Raw genomic sequence first — 25,389 nt, 5'->3', positions numbered from 1 at the left:
TTAAATATATTCTTACATTTGCACAACAAAAACAAGTTTTTTTTTTTTTTTAAAAAAATAACTTTACCAGCATCAATAGCATGATTAGCAGTTAAAAAAAATATCAAGGGGGCAAAGTTTTTATCTTAATAGTCTACTAGACGAGGCCAATTTTGTCATTCAATTTTTCTCTTTCTATTGCTTCCTTTCTTTTTTGTTTTAAACAAGCCATACTCTTTTTTATTCCTTTTCACGGGGAACAAAAATTCAAAAAGACCCAAATCTATCTCGGGACCTCTGATATTCTAAAAAAGAAATTTATTTCCAAGGATATTCGGCCCAGCTTGATAGACTTAGGCCCAAAAAGGAGAATGAGGTGGGCCGATGCCACCACATAAGAAAGAATACAAAAGCCCAATACTAATTCGGGTCGTAAGTCCACTGCTTGCCCTTAAGAACAGCACCCGACCTCGAGAGAAAAGAAGGAAGGAAAGAATGGCAAGCGAAGAAGAGAGTGCGGTAAAAGAACCATTGGATCTCATCAGACTTAGCCTGGACGAGCGTATCTACGTCAAGCTCCGCTCTGATCGTGAGCTTCGCGGCAAACTTCACGTATGTGCCTCTTCTCTCTTCTACATGTGCTTTTGTAAACCCTACCTCTTTTTATTTATATAAACAAATGTCATTTTGGCGAATTCCATCACAAGAAACACAGAATGTCAACTCTATGTTTTTTTCTCTTTGTTATTATTGTCTTGAATGAGTTCTTACAAAAACAACATTGACACTAACTTTATGTTTTAAATCAAATGGTAAAGAGATGATGATGGTGATTTTTTTTGGTTATTTTTTTTTAAAAAAAATCGTCGGAGGATCAATGAAGTGATAATTTTTTTGAAGAGATAAAAGTAAGGGTAAAGAGGTGGGAGTTTAATTATATAGGTGAATGTTTTTCACGCAATTCCATCGTTTTCCCCTTTGGCTGTACGTGCTAGGTTAAAAGTAATGATTTAATACAGCAGTGTATCCAGGCGGAGATAGTTTCTGATTTTGCCATAAACAAACAAGTTGTAGCTCGTGAATTTATCAGCGCTGAGTTTTTCGTTTGGATTGGAAATCTGGTTTTGCAGGCTTATGATCAGCATTTGAATATGATTCTTGGGGATGTTGAAGAAATTGTTACTACAGTAGAAATCGATGATGAAACCTATGAAGAGATTGTTCGGGTATGTTATGATTTCACTTTTAAAGGGTTTTTTTTCCCGTTATTGTTTATTAGGTAGTAAACACCGAACCTGGGTGACTCTTGTGTCTAATATAGAATAAGGGGAAGGGGTCTTACCATGGTGAGCATTGGAAACTCAAATAGTTAGGTAGTTTTAATTTTTAAGGGAAGCAACTATTATTGCCTAAAGACTGTAAGGTTTGCGGAGTCATGAATGATGATGGCTTGGCTAAGTGGTGGCGGCAGTGGATAGTTTGGGGGCCTGGTAGTTGTAGGATGCTGGTCATTTTTGTAGATGTCTATTGCTTCTTTTACATTGAAGAATGAAGTTTTCCGTTAGATCGCATATTTTCATTGAAGAGTGGACTTGTAGCTGCACATCATAAGCGTTTCCAAACATTATAGAATTTGTGAAAAGGCAGATATGAAATGGATCTTATAGATTCTTATTGTAGGAAGAATTTTTATAGTCTTTGGAGGAGTTCTGCAAATTCATCAGCAAAAAGCATCACATGTTCTGTGTTTTTTTACAATGCACAGGCATCTTGATAACATTTTATTGGCTACTATAGCTCACAAATATGCTTAATAGCCATCATAAAAAGTAACCTTGGGTAGCTGTAGCAACACTGGGTCTCCATCAGGCACAGATTCCTGAGAAGGGGAAATGCTGAACTCTGGAATGAGAAATTATTGGAAGTACGCAAAATCTTGGAATATATTAAAGTAAAAGATGCATAAACAGGGTTGGTTCAAAGTAAACTATGCAAAACTTGGAGCTCTGAAATTAAAAAGAAAAAATTGATGTTAGAATTTCATAAGTAGATTCTGTATATAAAAGAAAGTATCCATGCAGGCCCCCTGCTTCTGACTGCAAGTAATCTATTGTGGTTCTGGATAGTCAAATTAAGGTGGAAGAGGAAGAGGTTTGGAGAAGGGTGTTGGAAGGATTAGGTGGACGTTTAGTTCAAGTGTTGGCAATCCTAATCTGAAAGTCTTCATTCACAATTGTACTACTTCAGGTGCTTACCTGTTTTTTCTTTTTCTTCTGTTTCAGACTACAAGGCGCACAGTGCCCTTCCTGTTTGTTAGAGGAGATGGTGTCATATTGGTCTCTCCTCCATTGAGGACAGCTTAACCTTGAGGATGAAGTTCAAAGTGCAATCATCCGGCAGAGAAACCAACCTTTTCTATATTTTGTTTACTCTGCCATTGCTGTACTTTAAAACCTGCCCAAGCTTAGTTTGCATCAAACTATTGACACAGTGTGGGGTAAAAGATTATGGAATTGCCCACATTTTTAGATCATTGTGTAATTGACATAACATCTGCATTTGGACCGATTTGTATGAGTTGCCAACTTATTTTAGGGAAAATATATATGATGAAGGACTACCTACGCTTCTTAACTTCGTAGACTTGAATCGCAACTGACCACTATCCAGTGGGTCTGATGCACTGCTGACTATCAAGATTTTAGGACAAGGGGCCGCAGCTTTATTTGTGGTTCGACTGAATGAATCAGATGCTCTGTTTTGGTTCTCTTTTTTCTATTCCTGTTCATGGTCTTGATCTTGCAGTTATTTTAGGTAGAACTAGATCATTCTCTGTGGTAAGTTGCGGTTGGATTAAAAAAAATTAACATAAAAAAAATCAGGTGTTGTTAATATGCATTTTTAGCAAAATAAAATAAAATAAAATAAATCTACATGATTTGGTTGATATGATAGACTTAAAGATAATATTAACAACTAATAAAAATATAATTATTTTAAAAAATTATTTTTTAAAAATATTTGAAGTGATAATATATTAGATTGACTTGAATTAGTTTAGGTTATTCTGTTAAATTCACAACTTAGGTCATGACATTATAATAACTCAAAAATAAAAAATTTATTAAATTTAATTCTTTATCAATTCAGTCTTGAATGATAAAATTTAAAATGAAAATAAACTAAAAACATAAATCGAGTTAACTTGTCAAACATGGGTTATAAGACTGAAATAATCCTATAGAAAAAAATTAAAACAAATTATAAAACTCAATTTTCAATCAATACAATGATAAATGATGAAATAAAAAAAAAAGACATAAAAACTATTTAAATCAAACAAACACATAACCTGTGTTATAAGATCACGATAACCTCATAGAATATAAATCGAAACAAATTATAAAATTTAATTCTTAATCAACTTAATATTGAAGGTTGAAATTAAAAAAAAAAATCAATTAAAAAAATTGAGTCAACTGTCCTAATCCCTTACCTGAATCATAAGACTGTGATAATCACATAGCAAGCAAATAAAAAAAAAATTTGAATCCCCAATCAACCTAATTTTAAAGGATTTAGTTGAAAAAAAAAGAACAAAAAATGACCCAAATCAACTTGGGTTAACCTACCAAACCTAAGTTAGAAAACTAAGATAACTCTATAGAAACTTATTTGAAAAAAATTATAGATTATGATTTCTAATCAATCCAATACTGAAAGAATAAATTGAAAAAAAATTAAAAAATAGACAAAAATAACCTGAATTAATATGACTTAATTTAGAAAATTTGTGACTTAAGTTATGAGATTAAAAAAAAAAAGAGAGAGACTTTTGCAATTGGCTATGCCACCCAAACCAACTAATGGAAGTCGAGGATAACTCTGTAGAAAATAAATTGAAATAAACTATGAAATTCTATACTAATAAACTCAATATTAAAAAATAAAATTGATTTTTTTTTAAATGGCCAAAAAATTTGAGGGCCAAAGTGATAAAGAACTTGGCTTTTCTTTTCAACATTCATTGCTACAATAAAAAACCAAACCTATTTACTAAATGCTAACTAGATATGTTGCCCGCACTTCACAGTAGATTGAGAAAAATTTTGAAGTAAAAAAAATTTAGACTAAAAAAAATCCAAGTGGAGTTATTAGTTCAAATGACATTTTAAATAATATGAAAAAAAAAACAACAATAAATATACTAAAAAAATAAATAAAAAAAGATAAAAATAACTGTACCTGAGCTTATTTGGATTATCCAATAACCCAATATTAAGATAATAAAAGGAAAACCATAAGAGAGAGAGAGAGAGGAAAACATCAACTTAAAAAAAGGGGAAAAACCCTAAAGAAAAAATCAGGCGAACATGCTAAACTTGGTCTAATCTTAAAAATTTGCAACTCATTGAATCCTAAATCTGAGTTTAGTTAAGCTATTTAATCTTAAAGGATGAAATTATTGAAAAAATATTATTAAAAAAACTTGAAAAAGCATAAAAAAATAACAAAAAGAATGCAGATAAAATTTGAGAGAATAATAGTAGAGGAGGATGAAATTTGAAAAAAAAAATCCAAAAAAAATAAATAGCAATTAAAAGAATGAGTACCAAATTTGAAAGATTAAAAACATCATAGGAATGAAATTGAAAAATATTTTTAATTTGATAGATTATTTATAAATTATAAAATGATAGGAGGTGAAATAGAAAGAAATTGTTGAGAGCTAACCTAATAGTATCAAAATGAAAACAAAAAACAAAAAAAAACCCTAAAATAAGATGATAGAAAAACATCAGTTTAGAAAAAGAAAAAAATCAAGTAAATCTGACGAATCTCTTAAACCTGATCTAATTCTTAAAAAGCACAATTTGGGAAATTTTTTATTCAATCAAGAAGTCTAATTCTCAACTAATTTAATAAAAAATAGTAATGATGGAATTTAATAGAAAAAACTCTAAAATAAACAACAATCAAAAGAATTGGAGGGGGGGTCAAATTTTAAAGATAAAAAAGGTCACAGGAGGTAAAATTGAAAAACATTTATAAAAATCAAGCAAACTTGGACAAATATCTTAAAACTCATCAAATTTCAAAAACTCGTAATCCGTAAAACCTTAGATCAAGATTCAATAAAAAAGTTTATTATAAGTCAATTTAAAAATATAAATTTTAAAAATTTATCATAGCAAAAAAAAATTTCCAAACAAAAAAACAGAGATTAAATTTGACAGAAAATAAAAAAGGAGAGTGAAATCATAACATAAAATCATTTATGATTTAAAATGAAAAATTATCAAGGCTAAAAAATTAGCAATAAAAAAAAGATGAATTAAATTTGACAGGAAAAGATGCAATATAAAACAAAGTCAATTGAAAAAATAATTTCAAACAAAAAAAATAACAATGAAAAAAATAGGGATCAAATTCAATAAATTACTCAAGATAAATAAAATCATAATAAAAAAAAGGGATCAAATCCGAAAAACCAACAAATTAAAAAGGATTGTTCTTGAATTTTTAAGGGATGTAACGGAAATATAGGTGGGACAAAGAGAAGAGGGAAGAAAAATGATTGTCGGCACCAAACCACCGCAAATCTTGGCACATGCATCATCTCATATAATCTGGAGTGCTAGTACTTTTCAAATGTCGTTCTAGAAGGCGGCATTTGATGGTCGAACAACCACCCCATGCATCGCCCGAATGGTAAGGGGGTCGTCCACACGTTGGTGCATGTCGTGCATGCACCAACAAGTTTTTTTTAATTATATTTAATAAATATAATTTACAACAATGCCCTTGAGTACCATTGAAAATTACAATAAAAACAATGTAAAATGACAAAAAAAAACCCTTAAGTGAGAGTTCAACTAGTTGCTTTTAAGAAAAAACCCTTAAGTGAGAGTTCAACTAGTAGCTTTTAAGCATCAAAATAATTACATTATTCTAAAAAAATTAATAATAAAAAAATAGGTATTAGATTTTTTTAATATAGGATTAAATTAATAATTTTACTATACAAAATAAAACAAAACGAAATTATCAATCTAACCATATAGAATTAAAAAATAAACAATTATGTCATGATAAAAAAATACAATCTTACTCCAAATTCATAATTATACTATTACAATAAATAATAGTTTCGTGTCTTGATGGGCAATAAATTTCTTAGAGGATTTAGTTGTTTTTTTTTTAGCTGATGGTATGATGCAAACTACTTTTTAGAACCCTGATTTTCAAGCAAAGTAGCCGTAATTATACACTAATGTTGATGCATTCAATTGATTTTCAAATGCAAGATCCTTGGGCTGTGGTTGAATGAACTGGATTTCTCAAAATTCACTTCGGTGGCACTGATTATGCCAATGACAATCAGGTTGATTCCGGGCATGTTTTAAAAAGGAAACCAATGATCAATCCTTAATTTGTTTCCCTGTCGTCCGGAAATCTACACGATCCAGTTGATATCCACCCCCGAATATTCGATCCTTGCAGACGCTGGGCTACAAATATCCAATCCAAACTTCTTTTTTGCATTTTTTTTCTTCAGTTGAAAATAATCCGCGAAGGATTTAAAATATGTTCTTGAAGGATCCGAATTTCACTTACTGATCACACATTTTAAAAGAATGCCACCAAGATAGAGAATAAGGCAAAATGCTTCTTCTTTTGCTAACCAGGAAAAAAAACACTCGGTTTCAGCCACCGTTGTAAACACCTGTCCTTCGTTAAAAACATAGAGTTCCGCAGTCAAATTGCAATAATCATGGTTTTTTCCGGTCACATTTCCAGTACTAGCAAAGAACCATAATCCAAAACTTGGAGTTGCGATATGTCAGAAATTTGACAGAATATAGCCCAACCCCAATCCATCCCACCCCATAAAATGAAGGAAATAAGAAAGAAAATCTCATGAAGAGGAAAGAATAAGGATTTCTTTTGAATAAATATATTACAATTGCACATAACAAAAAAAAAAAAAAAAAAAAACTGAAAAACAAAACTTGTAATTACTGAGTAGTGCCTGGCTCATCGACGCCTGTGACGAGAGAAACTAGGGGAACCCATTGCTTGTGTGCCTCTATAGTTTCTTCCAGGGGAAGCCATGAAGTTTCTGGAGGAATCCATTGATCCTCTATAGGAATAAGCAGCTTTAGCTGATTCTGGTACTGAGTCCAAGGGAATCGACTCAACAAAACATGCTGTATTGATACGAGTCCTCTCAAGCTCTGATTGAAGCAACTCAGAGCTACACTGCTGAGCAAGAGCCTAAGCCCCCCCCAAAAAAAATAGAAATAAGAGAATTTAGCGTCAACTGAATGAGCAAAATATAACAAAATGGATGATTGGGGTTTCCACAACGAGGATCCTGTAATGTCAATTTCCTTGTCTGTATATACACCAATTTAATCGAAATAAAATATCATTAATCCACTTCTCTTCACTCTGGAGCTTTCAAACATCAGGACATCAATCTATCATGGAAGATTAATACCAATGAGCAATAATGATGTACTCTACTCATTCAGTGTAATTTCAGAACATAGACTTGCAAAACACACAGCCTAAAAGATGCAATGCAATACGATTCTTACAATCAAGTCATCTGGAGACATGGTCATTCCTTGCTGCCTGTCATCTGCAAGTGCATCTTCACTCCCACGAGTTGATCGGCGTTGATGACCTGGATTCTCAACAGTTTCGGTGACATTCTCAGTGGCTTTCTCCAACAGAACCCCTTGTAAGGACTTAAGAGACTCCCTTGCATCAGGTGTGAGATAGGGATTTAATATGGTCTCGAAATATTCCAGCTGCCAGAGAAGCATGTCTTAGAAACAAATGTCTTTACCGTGCAAGATAAGACATCTAGATTAAAAAGCTGCAGCCAGTAGATTAACTAAGCAATTCTAGTGTTAGATCCTACAACATTGTCATAAAAAAATTCACGAGAATGTCAGCCATTATTTTTTCTTGTATTTCAATATGCATGTTTTTTATGTCCTTTTTCCTTTTCAGGGGTGGGAGGCATTGTTGGGTCAGCAAGATGATTATGAGTATATACCATGTTTAAGTGTGCATGTGAAGCAGAAAAGTTCAACAAGCATCAGCCGTAAGGGAACTTGGAAGCAAATAGCATTCATCACACAGCATAAAATGCAACAATTATATAGTTTCCAGGCAAGTGGCTGGATTCAAGAATTTTTCACCGTGAGAAAAATTGTGCTTTACCTCGAACATGAGCTGACAGAAGCCATTGGCATCAAGAGACCTAAGATCTTTGCTTTTGTTTTCATCATAAAGGCTCAGAAAAGTATCGATAAGACCTTCAACTAGAATGCCAAGTGTCTTGTCCAGGAGGGGTTTAGCACAAGCAAAAACCTGAGATGGGAAAATTTACGTTTCAGAACACATTTGATTGGGCAATTACAACAAAGGATAGTTATTGAGCATAGGAACAAGAATTCCTTAAATACAGTCTAGAGTACAAAGTATATGATTTCTACAGCGGTCAACTTGTTATGATTTTATGGAAGTGTAGCTTTCACACAGATGAATCCCAAATAGCAATATAAAGAAAGCATAAATACAATTTCAAAGATCATGCTACAAAAATATGAAGATCGATGCCTATAAAAAGCATATATAATCCAGGGATAAAAATTAAATACCTCTGAATGCACAGCTACTAAAGTGTGTAATAACTCCACTGCCGCATCACGCACACCCTGAAAGGTATTCCATGTATTGTCATTACAAAATTGCTTTCCCCAGCGCAATCTTGGAAAGAAGCAAAGCAAATAACCAATTACAAAAACAGCATATCCTTACTTTAACTGCAGGAGCTGCTCCCCATTGAACACCAGAGTTCAGCAAATAATCCATAGCTGCTGTTCTGATCAAATTTGCCTGTCGGAAAGACACAGAATTACTTATTTAAAAAGCCAAAAAAATTGAAAGGACTTATACTCACATTTGGAGTCAATTTCATGACGAGCCACCAAACGTATATATATCCACTCTAGGAAGTCCCAAGTCCATATATTTGGACTGTCCTGATCACCTAAAAGGAAACTGGTCCAGCAAAGGACCACAGAAAAAAAAGCAGGACATACCCCCTGAATTGATCTCCTCACGCTATCATAGCCATCTAGTACTTCTATTTGTGTTTGTACTCTAACCACATAATACGGAGTTCTGGTCCAGCAAAAGACTCAAAGGAAGACAAAGCTAAACCTACCATCTAAATCAATATCCTTGCAGCAGCATAGCTACATATTCTGATCTCCTCATGCTAGTGCATGGAAAATTACTAAATTTAAACCATGTTAAGCCATACCTTTGCAAAAGTATACTGAGCAAGGACCTTCTCTTCAAGTCCAGTGAAAGACATCACTAGATCTTGAATATCACTGTCCTCTTCATCCTTTTCCCTGAGTAGAAAGTAAGAGATCACACCTTCATAATAGTAATCAACAGGGAGGCATATGGGAATGTACATGCACTTTCAAACATAAATGATATTTCTGACTTCTGAGGAAGAGGGGAAAGAGTTCACTACCTGGACTGCGACCATATCGTTTTATACTTGTTGAACAACTCATATGAAAGTTCGTCTTTGCAGTATCCAATATTACTTAAGACTAACAGCAATTGTTGATGTGAATCAACAACACTACCTTCTAGATCTTCTAGATCAGATGATGATTTTTCTTCTGATTCATGAGAATACCCATTCTGTAAACGCAAACTTTCTTTGCTTGATTTGTTAAGGGCAAGCTCACTTCCGATTTGTTCCAAATGGCCTGACCAATGAGGGATACAGACACAAAGCATCATAAATTAATAAATGGACATGTCTTACTTCCAAACATAAAATAGGAATAAGTTATTCATTGTACCAGCAAAATCGAGGAAACAGTTTAAGAAGGTAAGTCGGACAGATTCTTCAATTTCTTGTAGCAGTGCAAACATATCTTCTGACTTTCCAGCCTCGCTCCTCAAGGACTGAATCATTCTGAAAAGCAGAATGCTCAAAAGTCTTACTCATATTTATCCATTTAAGAAATGAGGAAAAGGCAGGAATTCACTTGTTTTTCAGCTTTTATCTAGCAAGAAACTAGTACAAAACACCTACACTAAAAATCCAACATGATCCACAAGACGTTCTTAACTTCCAACCTTAGATCGAGGTCATCAGCAAGCTCCATAAATTTCTGCTAGTCTATGAAACAATTCCAAAGATTATAACTAATTATGTGTAAAGGTAATCTCTGATGACTTACTGACTGGTTTGATCCATTGCAGAGGCAATAACTGAGCGGAACACTAGAGGCAAGAAAGAAATTGTGTATGGAGATTTATTTCTTTCAAGAATATATACTGGAATCCAAGTTTCTTCTTTTGATATCTCTTCTGTCATTGCCCTCATCCAAGAGCAAAGCCTAATTATGTAAATCTTTGTAATCTCTGCCTGAAGGGTTCTAAGTGCCATCACTGTCACAAAAAGTTGAAACACTTGAGAACTTAGAAACTGAAGAATTGATGGCTAATGAAATATTTTACACACCAGCAGTAGATGGAGCTGATTCTTTCACTTCGAAAGCTTGGCAGGCCTTAGATATTTCCTTTATAGCATCACTCATATAAGACCGGAGAATGTTTGATTCTTCAAGATCGCGGAAAGTGTTATGAACCTGCAATAGAAGTAACATTTGGAAAGACCTGCTAAACTGTCTGTCTGAATTGACAAAATCACTATACAGCAGATGCAGTTTTCAAAAGACAGATTGAAACTTCAATCTTAAGGCAGAAAAAGGTCAAAATTGCCAGGCAAACGCGTTATCAATGCCTCATTGGATAATCTGCCAAGGAGATCTTCTATAATACCACGAAGACAGAGTCATGAAACTTTCAAAAATAAAATCTTTCTGGCAAACCAAGATTGTCAAAACCAGACCGGGCTTGTTTTAAGCTGACCAGATTGGGAACAAGTCTGGATACAGGCATACAGCCCAACTGACCCCTCAGACACACAGTTGGTCAGACACATTGAAGAGCCAGGTAACCTGTCCGACAGAGGCAAAAACAGGTCACGATATGGTTAAAGATCGAGAAATGACCAGTTTGTGAAGTTACATGTTGGATTAACTAAAAAAAGTTTTTTTCCATGTACACCCTAGTTGCTTGCACTTTGATCCTTAGTTACCTCTAAAAACTAGCAAAATTAACCTTTTTTCTGATTTTGTAGAACATTCACTATATTCAAATGTTCTACTTCGAAATCCCAATTTAAGTTGAGTTGAACCTCCAACATTAACACCCTCTCTTTTGAAATTCCTTACCTAGGCAAAACTTGAAACCTTGCTATAGCCTCCGGTTAGAAAACAAAGAGTTTCCACAAAACACAAACTACTTCTATTCAAACTAAAAAGGGCTTAAAGAGAAATTGTCCAAACATAAACTATAGACAGATGACTGCATGATGCATGCTCACCTTAGTTTCATATGCAGATATGGTGCCTCGTATCATACCAGCAACTTCATCGAGAGAATGATTAGAGTACCTCCCATCTCCAACCTTTTCCTCGCTTTTAGTTGCTGAAGCATTAACATTTGATTCAGCAGAAACTTGGGAAGACTGAAAAAATAAGATCCAGAAAATCAAAATGAAGGCTGAAATTAACTTGCACAGAAAAAATGAACAGATCTTCATTTAATCTCAAAAGGGAATTAAAAAGATAGAGAAACCAAGACAAGAATTTTGATATATGGCTTTGTCACTGCATTTATCAAGGCTAAGAGAGATGATAATTTTGTTCCTTTATTTTACATTTTTAAAAGCTTCAAGCTGGGCTGTTATAGCAAGCACTTGTTCCAAAAGGACGGAGATGTCAATGCCTGCATCTTAGCAACAAAGCCACTAATCTCATGAGTGCAAGGAAAAACAAGGTTGTCGGGGAAGAATATTATAACAGTGAAATATTCAGTTAGCCTCCAAAAAAAGCTACTTTCAGTTGTTTAGAGTGACTCAACCTTTTCTGATTATTCTAATTTATCAATATAACATTGATGCTACAACATAAAGTGCCGCTATTAAGGGTTGCTCTGCACCTGCTAATAAAGAAAATCGCAAAGAGCCTGAAGATATTGACAAGGACTACACGTCATAACCAAAAGTATTAACCTAAATATTGGTTTATTCAGCTTCTCCCTGTCCGTCCAGCATTCCAGTAGCTGATACATTAGAAGATCCAGATCAATTCTTCATGATAAAGGTACCATGACAAAAGAATGGTCGATAGAATTGAAGTGTCAGTATGAACCAGATGCATAAAAGCTGCATGTTCCATTTTTAATTAATTTTAAGAAAGTATTTATGGAAGACAATTAAAGTTTATAATGCAAGTTTAAATCTAAGAAGACAATGTCCAAAATACCTTTGCAAATTTCCCACTGAAAACAGACAGAGAAACTTTCCAGAAGGCTGGTATGTGATGTGTAAGCACAGCAGTCAACCTTCTGATGTACTTTCCTCTAAGAGCATCAACTTCTTCACCAGTCAAATCAACTGGCTGGGAATCTACTGACAGAGGGATGTTCCCCGGGGTGAGAGAATAGTTGACATCTGACTGAAAGCAATAAGAGATATACAAAGTAAAATCATCGTTCAGCAAACCAATGGGCCAATACATAAATGTAAAAGAATAATTTGCAATGATTGCACGTACAGATTGATTCAGATTTTGTTGAATTTGCCTCCACTTTGCATCAGAGAAAGCTCTTTCACGCATCTCATTATGCAAAGTTTCCATTCTTGCTTCTTGATCTAAGGTGCACTTCTCAAGCAATCCTCGAATTCTGTGATTCTGCCAAAGAGACAAAGCTTAAGAATCCATAAATCAGCCTTCCAATTGTGTTTAAATCAGAAGCTAATACAGAACCCATATATTTTCTGTTAACCTATTTTTTTATGAATTCATTCTTTAAATATTTACGTGTTAAAGCAAATCGAATTACATGCATGGCATGTCTTATTAAGATTAGTTTATGAATTCACTGACCTGCACATTAAAATAATGCCACACAGGATCCGAATCAGGGTCCAGCTCCAACAACAGTCTCACTGTGTTCTCAAGCTAAATAAACAGGACAAATACTTTAGTAGACACGACAAAAAAAATAAAAAATGGGAACAATTAATTTCATACAGACGAGATGTTCCACTCAGACACTGCATGATCTGTTTACTGCTTACGCATAACTGCACCAGCCATACCAACCATAACCCACCAAGTACAGTGGTATCGGAAGCTAAGGCAACATGTCCACTTGAATTGTTTCACTTAACTGCACTTCTATTGAACAACTACAGAAGTCTGTAAGCTTAGTGGTCAAGGGTGTGAATGTCATCATGTACAAGATTATAATGTAACATTCTATTGCACAATGGTTTTTCCAACATATGATTGTTTTTCTCCAATCACAGTGAGGCACAAAAGCAAACAAACCATTCCAAAATATAGTTATTTTTTTTCTTCCACTCAGAGAGAGACAAAAACAAACCAACTATTATCTTATACATTAACATGAGAATGTTTATATTAGTGGGTAATCCCTATTAACACATTACAGTCTCAAAAAACTAGGAAAAACAAAGCCTTAGATCATTGTTGATTTTGTAATTTCCTGTACAGAAATTGACTTTGCAGTGTAAAATTAGTAACCTTACATTTGTAAGATCTATTTGTGGATCTTCCATAGACTTGTAAAGCGTGCCTTTGAACTCATTTACCACCTTTTCAACCTCTTCAAGAACACGTTTTAGTACGTTTACCTGAAATTGACATAAAACAGTAAGTATGCATCTGTAAGAAAAAAAAAGTTCGGAAAAGAATAGTGTTCTGCAACTGATCCAAAAGAACCGGGAAATTTAGACATTGTTTTAAATATGTTCTGCCAAAAAACACATGCTGTGGGACTTAGCTGTATCTAAGCTTTTTGATGATGCAAAGTAGTACATAAGGACAGATTTAGATATTATGGAGTGAGGTACTGTCATTGATATGGGAAATCACAAGGCAAAAAGGAGAGGACATTTCATGTTTAAACATGGATGTCAAGAACAGTCTCACCATATTCATTTCATTTTCTCACCCAAAAAAGGCTCAACCTTATAGACCCTATCCCACTTGAAGAATAACCTTCCAACAATAAGGCCAACGCACTCCGATATCAGATATTTCTTACAGTTTATAAATGGAATCAAATAAACCCATGGATTTTCATTCAAAATTAGCATGCATCACAATGATGACCAAAATTTCCTGATTTTGCTAGGTAGTTCATACAAAGCAAGTTTGGACAGAAATGCCACAAGAAGACTGGCTGGGGCTGACTATGCTCTACCATACCAAATGGGAAAGACCATGGAAAAGACCATCCATGACTGGCAATTGCCAGAGGAATGCAGAAAAGTCATTTTTATGATGATCACTGCATCTACAACAACTGAGGTTAAGGAATTTCAAATTAGACATAAAATGGTAGAGCATGCTCCATAACAAAAAGTCTTGACAGTAAAGCCTCAGCATTAGCACAGATCAGAAGAAAAATAAGCATGTATGGGCAAAGTTCAACAATAAAATCCTTAAAACCTAAAGATTATACTTTGATGCATCTGCCTCAACCAAACAATATGACAGTAAATTAACTCTTGATTCTTGCATACGTGAGAGGGTAGAGCAATTGACTTCGCCTTCTTGTATTCCCTAACCGCCAAGTCATATTTGCCCTTACCAATGCTCCCACGAATTGTACTAGGCAAGTTAAACAGTGTTCGGAATCTCTGAAGCATTCCTTGCACGGATCTTATCTTCTCAGTTTGGGCCTAGTTTCAGAAACAAAATGAGCTAAGTGACCTTTGATGCATAAAAAGGTATCAACTTCAAACAAGATATAAAATGTTATTTCCCACAAACCTGTCTCTCAAATAGAGGCTCAAAAGCACGATTGGCCAGCAAGCTTACTCCTTGCATGCAGTTAAACAGGTGAGAAGTTCCAGAACCTTCAGGATCTTGTTCAATCCGTCTCAGTTTTGATTCTATGTCTGTAAATGAATAATTAGTTCCAACATCAAGATCAATACAGCACTAAGCATATAACTACTGGGTGTGATTCCATTAAGCCTTGCATAGCAAAAACCATGCCCAATGAAAGCTGTGTGTAATCCAAATCTCCAGCTCACTTGCCACAGTTAACGAGTAAATCTAGCAAGCCAAGTGACATGATGACTGCATACCATCAATTGTAGTCTTGCAAGAGACAAAGCAGTCAAAATTGTCTTTAACCAACTGCTTTCTCTGTTGAGTCCGTCCTTTGAGATCAGTTTTTAAAGCAAGCGCACCAGCCTCCAACTCTGCTGCACTTGTATCTTGATGTATTCGGGATAGGAATAGCTTTGAGTCAAAATTTTCAGAGAAATACAACAGCTTCTCTGCATATATAAACATTAAAAATTGTAGTCCGCCATAATAACCACCAATATAAGTAGCTTCCTAAAGAAGACAACTATTTCTTCCTTGTGAATTAATCCTATCTTCTCATATTCACAACTTATGGCAACAGTGTTGACTTCTGTGCAATCAAGAGTCAAAAAGCAGGCGGCTAATACCCCCAATGGATTAATTCAATCGGAGTACCATTGCTAAAGGATAAATTCTATCAACGAAACTCCTAAGGATCTTAGGATCTTGCCACTTCTCTCATGGTTTTGAGAATGTCATTTCATTTATCTATTGCTGACAGATGAAAAACATGAAGATCAGAGCCGAATTTAAATAAAGCTCTTATGATTGTTAGTTTTGACGAGTGAATACTCCTAAATTAACAAGGATTTATGGATATCTCTTATGGCATTACACACAAGAGCATGCTAGTGATATGCAGACTTAATGGTTTTGCTCTAAATTAACTAGTATTTGGCTCTTGATGATATCGCATGATACCAGAATGAGGAAGAAAAAAATTATTTGGCAATTCAGAAATGTATTTTATTGAGTGCAATGATGTGTAATTATATGAAATGAAACTAATAGTTAACTACGTTGAATGGAGGGAAAATGCAAGGGGGTGGAGAAATACCACGAAGGTTATTGTCCAAATGATCTTTATCAGACTTTGATGGAGAGCTTTCTGATGAATTAGCGATCAACCTCAAAGATTTGTTATCTATAATCCTGTGAATAAACAATAAACTCAGGTGAACACTTACCACAAGTAATGTTAAAAGGCGAACATCAAGGAAACATATACTTCAGTCTCCTATAGGAGCACATTTTATGGTTCTAGATTATAGAGAGAATCAATTAACACTTCCACTTTTGAAATATCATAAATTCTTGTTTCTTCAAGCTATCACAATTGTCTAGAAAGCTGAAATCCTCAAAATAATATCAACTAGCAAAATCCATGAGCCAAATCAAGCCTCGGAAACTTCAAAACGTTGCTTATCAATGAAAAATACATATGAGAAGCTTACCCTAACCCAAGTGGATCAATGCATTCCATGCCACGGGGAAATGATTGCAGAGTGTTGAGCCCCTTTCTAGCCAATGCTGAAGGCTTCCGCTCAAACTTTTGAGCCACTGGTGCAGTTCTCGACTCTCGCATGTCACGAACCCTACGAGAAAGCTGTCATAAGAGCACAACTTCAGTACCTTCAATAAACTAACCATTTAAAACTAAATTGCACATGATTCTTCCTGAATCATCAGTAATGCCTGATATATCATTCTCCAAAACAAAAGAAATCAACTCGACACTGTATAATTACCAGAGGTTTCTATCATTATTCCCACCTATAATACATATATATATATATATATGTACACACACATCGATAAAAATTGAAGAGAGTTTTGTGCATGCCTCAGCTTCATCAACTCTTTTCCAACAATCAGGCTCTTCTCCATCCCACCCACTCTCCTCCTCCCTCCCTCCGCTGCCATGTCCAGCTCTCCCTCTCGCTGCCGCCCCTCCTTCCCCGCCACGATCCTTACTAACCTCCTCATCTCCGCTCGATATGCTCAGCATTTCCACCTCCGAATCATCCTCCTCCTCCACCGCTCTCCTGTTCTTCGGCTGCTGCGGCTGATTCGCCATGCTCGTCGTCGAAGCCGGCCTCTGCGGTGGAGGCTGTTGCCTCGGTTGCTGGACGAAATTGACCACCGGCTTGCGCTGATTCGACGACGGACCCTGGTAGTTGAGATCGCGTTGAGCTTGTTCCTTTAACGCCATCTGGAGAAGCTCGTCGTCATCGTCGCTATCGCTTGACATTTTCGTAAATTAAGGGAGTTTTGGGGGGTTTCGGTTTTCAATTTCGGAATAGACCAGGTCTGTTATGCTGATTATTTGCTTTTAACCTGAGGCAAATGTCAGAGGAGGGATTTGTTTGGGTGTAATTTTATGGTTTTGGTATGAGTGAGTGGATTTTAAAGCAAGTGGCGCTTGAGAAGGACTCTTTCTATTGGTTAGTTTTTCCTTTCCTTTTCTTTTGGTATATTACATTTATTGTGCAGGGTAAGGTTATTTATTTTTATAATGCGTTATTTAAAAAAAAAAAAAAAGTGTGGAGTAGTGATTAAAAGTTCGTTAGGAAGGGATATAGATAGGTCTTTTGGCGGGTGTAATTAAGAGCGTGTAATATTTTGTGCGTGCGGGCGTTGATGGGTTCCTCACGAGGAATAAAAGCGAAGACAGAGATACGATTGCGAGAATTTTTACTATTCCCATCTACCTGGAAACCGTGTATATCTATGCTCGTTAAAAATAGATTTAAACAAAATACCATTCGATTTGCCACGTGCGAGGTAGTACGTTGGCTGTTTCTCTTGGTTTTTTCTAGTTTTGGGCGCGCTTGAAAATACCAAAGATCTTTATAGTTTTGTAGGGTCATTAAAGAAATGGAGAAGGGCGTGCCATATTTGCCAGCATGGAAAAATTCACGATTCTCGACGTGGTCATGCATTAATCATGTAATGCATCCTTTCTCATTATTCTAATATGAGCCAAATGGTTTGTTTAACCCATCAATGAACACATCAGAAGAAAATCATGAAAACACGTTATCTAATGAGTAGATAGATGATTACAAGGAGGTCAGATGCCCACAGACAGAAGTCTTACTAGTTCTATAAGACAGTGGTAATAACAACCCCTGCTCGGCATTGCGCTAATTTTGACATTGTAGCGCCGTTGACCACAGAGTGGTGAAGCGCCATACCAAACAGAGCCACAGCATAGGTGTTTATGCTTTCTTCTCTTCAGCGGCATAGAGTGCTTTGATTTCCTCAACCTCATCATGGCTTCCAAGAAATATAGGAGAGCGCTCATGTATCTTCGTTGGAACTAGGTCCAGAGCCTGCCGAGGTAAATGATCACATCAGATACTAGCTATAGAAAAAGCCCTTCAAGCACACTGGTCATTCCTTCTTTCTGCTCAAATACTATTTACTCGCATGAAGAAACTAACTTGGATCTTGTCACTGCATATACACTTAATATACTACCAATGCCATGAGCTTCAACTATAATCTACCACTATAACCTTATAGGAGATCAGAAAACAACCTTCGTATCGCATTAATCGTTACATGATAGGGTTCATAGCACCTTTATACAAGGGCAGGGCAAACAAGGAAGGAAACAGCTCAATGACTTTAGGTAGAAGCACATCTTTTTTAAAAAAGTAATAACAATAAGGGTAGAAGCACATCGTTTTTTTAAAAATAATAACAATAAGGGTAGAAGCACATCTTTTAATACAAAGCTTTCATAAATCTAAGTAGTTAAACAGCTCAAAAACGAAAACAATGAAGAAGTTAATACCCGTTGCTTGCCAGTAAAAGCCTGACCTCCTGCTTGTTCCATCAAAAAGGACATCGGGAAGACTTCATATAGAACACTAGTTTGCGCAAATATAATCACACAATTGAGTCCCGAAATAAAACCAGTAGAGACAAAAGGGCATGTTAGCAGGCTTAATCAAAAAATTTAGGAGAAATACCAGCACAAAGAGTGCGATAACATACCGCAATTTCCCATTGGGGCTCTTTTTATCGGCAGGGTACATAAATATACCCCCATAAAGTAACGTGCGATGGACATCAGCTACCATGCTGAGTATCATACAGAAATGTCATAAAAAACTATGAAGCTCAAATTGAAGACAGCAAAGACATGTAAAAAAGATAGGGATATTGTAAGTTTTGTATATGCAGAAAATAATCACACTGGAATATTTGATTCAATGAAACCCAGTGAATAATCTATGGTTTGAAGGAGGCTGGAGCAGTAGCCCCTAACTTAACAACAGCGACTACAATATTTCCGCCCTTTTAATCCTGTTCCTTAACACTTTGATTGCACTGCGATGGGATGAAATTCAGATCTGGGGTGTGGACTAAAGGATTTCTAACATATAAAGCCACATTATTCATTTTCATTAAATTTTAAGACTGCTTTGTTGGAAGTAGATGTCCTCAAAAGGTAACTGCGACTAATTAAGAGTGTTCATGGATATAATGGGGTCCAGGTTTTGGCCTATAATTGTATTGAACCCAACTTCTAATGTTTTACAAAATATAAACCCGACTCATTCAATTATTTTTTTATCCCAAATAGGTTAAATATATCGGGTATGGCTAAAAGTTTTGTAAATATTACAGATTGTCCATATTAATTCACTTATTCTTCAACGATTCTAAAAAAAATATCGGGTTGCATCTGTTGAAACTAGATAAGACCCTTAGAATGTATATATTAGGGACAACATAATAACTATCACAATTTCAACACAAAAACAAAGCAAAATAAAAATCATATTCAAAAACATTTTATCAAATAGTTAAGGTGTAATATGATACAAAAACAGATTAGCAAAAAAAGACAAAAGTGCTTTTGGATTTGTGATTTGATTAAGAAAATAAAATTTCCATATGGATTCTTGAAATTTTCATTTGTTTTCTAATGGTCTCTTGGTTACTAGATAGAAAAGATTGGAATTGTGAAATGCATTGTCACTTCATCAAATTAAACAAAAAAAAACTATAATTTTTGTGAAAGTAAAGAATATAGAGAAGAGAAAGAGATTAAAAAAATAAGAGGCTATTGTGAGGGTGAACATGAGAGAGGAAAAATTGATGAGAGAGAAGGGAAAATATTATTTATACCAAGAAGTCAAGGTACTTACATTGAGTTATACAGGTTGAGTCGGGTTATAAAAATCCCAACCCGCACTCACCAAACCCGTGATATCTATTTCTTAGGTTTTTTGACTTACTATCATCCTTAATATCCATATTATCTGATTTTAACAAGTTGAGTTGGGTCAGATATTGCAAATATTACATATGAGAAGGGTTTTTTAAACATCCCCATACCAAATGTGGTTGATTAAAAAAACCAGAAAATTGTAGTTGCTAGAATGAGGATCAAGGATACCTTCCAATGTATCTTAGAGATTTTGCAGAGGAACCATCCTGGGGAAACTTGCATTTTTCAACATACCTAGAGTCATAAAATACAACCTTAGATCATAATCACTAAAAAAGTAATGGACTATCATAAAGAATACCACATACTTGGCTGTTGGACCATCCCAGTTCCTCACATTTCCTTCATTCACTGAATAAATCTTTCCTTTCTTTGGAATCTGTCCAGAAAGAAATGTGAGAAACAAATATCAGATACTCCACATTAAACTCAAAATTTATGTACAGAGATTAAAAGCATCCTTGGACATGCACATGTACTTTTAAATAGCAGTTTTCTGCTATTTAAAAAGAAGAGATATGGTAGTCCTCAAGCCTGTCAAAAACCACAAGCATTACTTAACTGCAGTTCTATGGAAAAGCACGCAGTTCTTGCACTTAAAGAGGATGGATTGAATTCCTTTTATGTGAAACTAACTACAACGTGTAATCATGCAGTTTAACTGATTTCAATTCCACAATTTACCACTGAAAACTGAATTTACCTTTATGTCAGGGTGTGTGAGTATGAACTCCCCAAGGGATGGATCCAGGGTGAAACCATTAACACCAGTTCCAGTGCTCAAAACAAACTGCCAAATCATATATTGATTAGTCAGAGCATGACACAACAAAGTACAAGTCATGATGGCCGACAAAGAACCGTGGACCACAATTTTCGTGCCCCCATAAAAAAAGTCAAATTTGAAATTAAACATAAAAAGACATTCTCAAATGAATAAGATGATGTCAAGGGATTGACAATTGTCATCTTGATAATTCGAAACCACAAAAAAAAAAAAAAGATGCAGTCATTTAAATACAGGAGAGGTGATCCATCATACCGTGCAAGAGCTTCCATACATGCAATAGCCAGCTGCAAGCATATTTTTCCCAGGTTGCAACACATCATCTAGAGTTGGTTCATGGTCATCTTTCACCATGTAAATTCCAAAAATCTAGATGAAAGAGAAGGCATTCAATATATAACTGCAATGTCAAGTTATTCTGGAACAACAGCCACTCTTCATCATGTCAGTTAAGGATTTGAATTAAAATAAAAAAAAAAACAACGTCATGTTTCATAATGAGAGATCATACCGTTCCAATCGAAACACCACAATCAATGTTGGAGGATCCATCCAATGGATCAAACACAACACAGTACCTGCTCAAATATCAAACCGATACGATGTGTTAGTCTGAAGAATCCAAAACAGAGGAGGCTGTAACCATAACAAATAGTGAACAGACAAGAACACTAGCAGATACCTTCCACGCCTGGAAGGCTCCACAAATGTTGCTTCTTCATCTTCTTCTGAGACAAGGATGCACTACCACAAGACCCAAAATCTTAAACAAAATTCCAACAAATTAATTTCAAATCAACATATAGATTACCCCGTAACTTACTGTTCGGCCACTGCTTACTAAAGCCTTGATGAACACTTCATTTGAAAGGACATCAAGTTTCTTTTGCTCTTCACCCTTTTTCCAGAAAGAGAAATATAATCGAATTAACCATTGTATTTATATAACAACAAATAGCTCATTCAAAACATTAACAAGAAACAAAAAGAAAAAAACATGGAATTTGGAACCGGCACTCAACAACTTGCCTGAACATTAGTCTCCCCAGCAAGTCCAATAAGTTTGGCTAGACCCGCCTGCACAAGTAAAAAATTGGAGATAAATTGGCTTCCTCGTTGGCTTTTCAGTTTTTCTTCGATAATATATTCAGCCACCACAGGCGACTTACGACAATAACCTAGATTACTATTTTAAGTGAAGTTCTATTTTTGAAACTCGACTGAAAGTCGTGATTAAAATTCTACATTGATTCGCATTTAAAAATTGAACGAAGAGAAAAACATTTCATCTTCCGCGGAGCACCAAACCCAGGCCAAGAAATCACCAAGATTAGGTAGTTAGAATTTTCATTGAACTTCAAAGAAAAAATTGTCACTTTTGGTTTGCTCTGGATTGCAAATAGCATAGAAAGAGGATTCTGATTCTATTTCCAAATAACACACAAAAATTTTACTTTTATTTAAAAATCAAATCCATTTACAGACAGTTGTTATTGCTTAGTAAGTGGAATAAGAGAGAATTCTCATTTCATTTCCAATTCTTAGGCGAACAAAGATGGGTAATTAAGGAAGAAGCCATGCTTGCATATTTAGTTAATAAGGAATCAAACGCAGACATGGACCTACCTTGTTAACGACAGAGCAAACAAACTTGCAGCCAAGAACAATGTGATTTAGCAGAATAGAGAAATCACCACGCGACTCAGGATATTTGGACTGCTCGTTCAACACGAACCTCGTTATGGTCATCAGGTCCGTCCTGTGAGCATCTGCAGCGTGATCCATCTCTCTCTCTCTCTCAAAAACTTGTTCGAATCCGGTTTGTAATATAATCTGAGTATTTTTTTTTTATCGACGAGAATGCGTGTTGGTCAGTTCGAGAGGAGAAGATAAATATGAAAGCGAAGAGAGGGAGGGGATGGGGCTATCGAGGACACGTGGAGACGAGAGAGTGAGGGGCTGAGGTGTGTGGCCGTCGCTGCAGATAACACCTTCCGTCGTTTATCTCTGATTGGACGGTTATGAGGTTTCTGTTTTGGTTCTGTTCGTGTTTTGAGGATGACGAGATGGCGGTGCACTTCGAGGTCGTTTTATATCTGCTGTTTTCTGCTGTGCTTGTAAGCTTGCTGCATTTTCTTTTTTTCTTTTATTTTAATAGCCCCGTGTCACTGAGTTGCTTTAGCTCCGTTTCCTGGGTCTGGCAAAATTTCAGAGTCTGTTTAGATTATTTTAATGTGTTTGTTTTAAAAGTAAAATAATATTATTTTAATATATTTTTAAATAAAAAATAACTATTATTACACTAGTTATTTTCTCGAGTACCTTCTTATCTTATTTTATTTTATTTTTATGTTGTGATTTTTATCGTGGAGCGATTTTTTCTTCCTTTTTACTCTTATCTTATGAATAACATTCAACGGCTGACATGTGGATGTGCTGCCATCGTTATCCGTCCAAATATCAACTTGATTTCCCGTATTCTTTTCACTTTAGCAGCAGATCCTGGATTCTCGGTGGCTTGCGGAGGAAACTAACAAAGTGCTTTTTTTTCCCTTGTTTTTTCCCCCTCCAAGTAGTTGTTACATTTTCAACTTATTCTAGAGGATTGAACCTTGGATACTGTAGGTTGGATTAAAATTTTCTTGAATGTTTTTTTTTTAATATTGTTAATGTTTTTTAATAAAAAAATAAATTATATAAAAGTTTAATTAATATAATTTGGTTGATTTTAATACTCTAAAAGGAACCATACAACTTGAAAAAACAAAATTTAAAGGTAATATTTTTTTTTAATATTAAAATAATAACATATTAAATTGATATTGGATAACTCGAGTTAACGTCTCAAATTCATTTGTCAAATTCATTACTCGAGTTATGAGACTATAATAACCCTATAAAAAGTAAATCAAAATAAATTATTAAGTTTAATTCTCAATCAGCATAATATTAAATAATAAAATTTAAAAATATCATTTAAAAAAAAGCTTAAAAAATCAGGGTTAACATGTCAAACTTGCAACCCTAGTTATAAAACCAAGATAATCCCATTAAAAACAAATCAAAACAAATTATAAATTTTAATATCTAACTAGTCCAATATTGAAGGATGATATTAAAAAAAATCAATTAAAAAATAACGTGAGTCAATCCATCAAACTCATGACCCAAATCATCAAATTAAGATAACATTATAGAAAAAAATAATTTGATTTAACTCGGGTTAACCTATTAAATCTGCGACTTTGATCTTGAGATTGAGATAGTCCTGTAAAGAGAAAGTTAAAACAAATTATAAAGTTCAACTCTCAATTGTCTCTGTCAGATCTAATGTTGAATGATGAAAATTGTAAAAATCTTAATTAAAGCCAGGTTAACCCAAGTTAACCTTTAAGCATTATTACTAAGTCACGAGACAATGATAACCTAATGAAAAAAAAACCAAAACAAATCGTAAAATCTAATTTCCAATTAAACATAATATTAATTAATGAAATTGAGAAAAAAAAATCAATTAGAAAAGAGCAAAAATAAGTCAATTAGGTTAACTCATGACTCAAGTTATGAAACACGGACAACCTAATAAAAAATAAGTTTATTGTCAAAGGACTCGTGACTTAAGTAATAAAACCAATATAACCTTTTAGAAAAAATAAAATAAAAAATGACAAATAAAACCAATATAACCTTTTAGAAAAAAAAATAAAAAATGACCTGATTTAACAAAGATTAAAATGTCAAAACCCATGGCCTTAATAAATGAAATGATTTAACAAAGATTAAAATGTCAAAACCCATGGCCTTGATCTTAAGACCATGATATTTTTATAAAAAAAATCAAAATAGATTATAAAGCTCAATTCTTAACTAATCCAATATTGAATGATAAAATTAAAAGAAAAAAAGACACAAAAAACAACCCGAGTTAACTTGGATTAATTTATTAAGCATTATTCATGTGTCATGGGATCAGGATAATCTAATGAAAAGTAAATAAAATCAATCATGAAGTTTGATTATCAATCAAATTAATATTAAAGGATAAAATTGGAAGAAGAAACTAATTAAGAAAAAGAAAAAAAAATCTAAAACGACTAGGTTAACCCATCAAACTTGGGATCCGTGTCATGAGAGCGTGATAATTAAATAAAAAAAATATAATATTAAAAAATAAAATTAAATAAAAAAACAAATTAATTGAAAAAAAAAAACAAAGCAAAAAAGAAGAAGAAAAAAAAACAAATTAATTGAAAAAAAAAACAAAGCAAAAAAGAAGAATAAAA

The 25,389-nt window shown here is 34.4% G+C and overlaps 3 protein-coding genes across 4 annotated transcripts; 1 reads left to right on the top strand and 2 right to left on the bottom strand.

The window, feature by feature from the left end:
• The first annotated feature begins 449 nt into the window (after positions 1-449).
• On the top strand, positions 450-2,613 carry LOC105139467 (U6 snRNA-associated Sm-like protein LSm3). Its single transcript, XM_011045907.1, has 3 exons — positions 450-591; positions 1,110-1,205; positions 2,262-2,613. The coding sequence occupies exons 1-3, from the start codon at positions 475-477 to the stop codon at positions 2,340-2,342; spliced, it is 294 nt and encodes a 97-aa protein (XP_011044209.1). The 5' UTR covers positions 450-474; the 3' UTR covers positions 2,343-2,613.
• Positions 2,614-6,712: 4,099 nt separating this feature from the next.
• On the bottom strand, positions 6,713-17,563 carry LOC105139465 (exocyst complex component SEC5A-like). Of its 2 annotated transcripts, none has more exons than XM_011045905.1 (21): positions 16,915-17,561; positions 16,526-16,677; positions 16,129-16,223; positions 15,287-15,481; positions 14,967-15,094; positions 14,717-14,875; positions 13,718-13,822; positions 13,050-13,124; positions 12,717-12,854; positions 12,426-12,617; positions 11,483-11,626; positions 10,556-10,682; positions 10,272-10,482; positions 9,888-10,003; positions 9,548-9,791; positions 9,326-9,419; positions 8,818-8,895; positions 8,658-8,714; positions 8,218-8,367; positions 7,584-7,799; positions 6,713-7,257 (listed from the first exon to the last, which is right to left on the bottom strand). In XM_011045905.1, exons 1-21 carry the CDS (start codon positions 17,320-17,322, stop codon positions 7,018-7,020), a joined length of 3,324 nt encoding a protein of 1,107 aa, XP_011044207.1. In that variant the 5' UTR covers positions 17,323-17,561; the 3' UTR covers positions 6,713-7,017. The 2 variants fall into 2 exon arrangements, with proteins under 2 accessions (XP_011044207.1, XP_011044208.1); XM_011045906.1 differs by lacking the exon at positions 6,713-7,257 and adding an exon at positions 7,341-7,463 and having other exon boundaries at positions 16,915-17,563.
• Positions 17,564-18,018: 455 nt separating this feature from the next.
• Positions 18,019-23,195, bottom strand: LOC105139464 (fructose-1,6-bisphosphatase, cytosolic). Its single transcript, XM_011045904.1, has 12 exons — positions 22,733-23,195; positions 22,136-22,183; positions 21,930-22,004; positions 21,789-21,850; positions 21,618-21,684; positions 21,362-21,475; positions 21,023-21,109; positions 20,628-20,698; positions 20,488-20,553; positions 19,077-19,163; positions 18,874-18,949; positions 18,019-18,406 (listed from the first exon to the last, which is right to left on the bottom strand). Exons 1-12 carry the CDS (start codon positions 22,889-22,891, stop codon positions 18,293-18,295), a joined length of 1,026 nt encoding a protein of 341 aa, XP_011044206.1. The 5' UTR covers positions 22,892-23,195; the 3' UTR covers positions 18,019-18,292.
• Positions 23,196-25,389: the final 2,194 nt, after the last annotated feature.

This window comes from Populus euphratica, unplaced genomic scaffold (assembly GCF_000495115.2).
Source record: "Populus euphratica unplaced genomic scaffold, PopEup_1.0 scaffold202.1, whole genome shotgun sequence".
Lineage (NCBI taxonomy): Eukaryota > Viridiplantae > Streptophyta > Magnoliopsida > Malpighiales > Salicaceae > Populus > Populus euphratica.
Note: the sequence above shows the minus strand (reverse complement) of the source record. Positions and strands in the feature narration are given on the sequence as shown.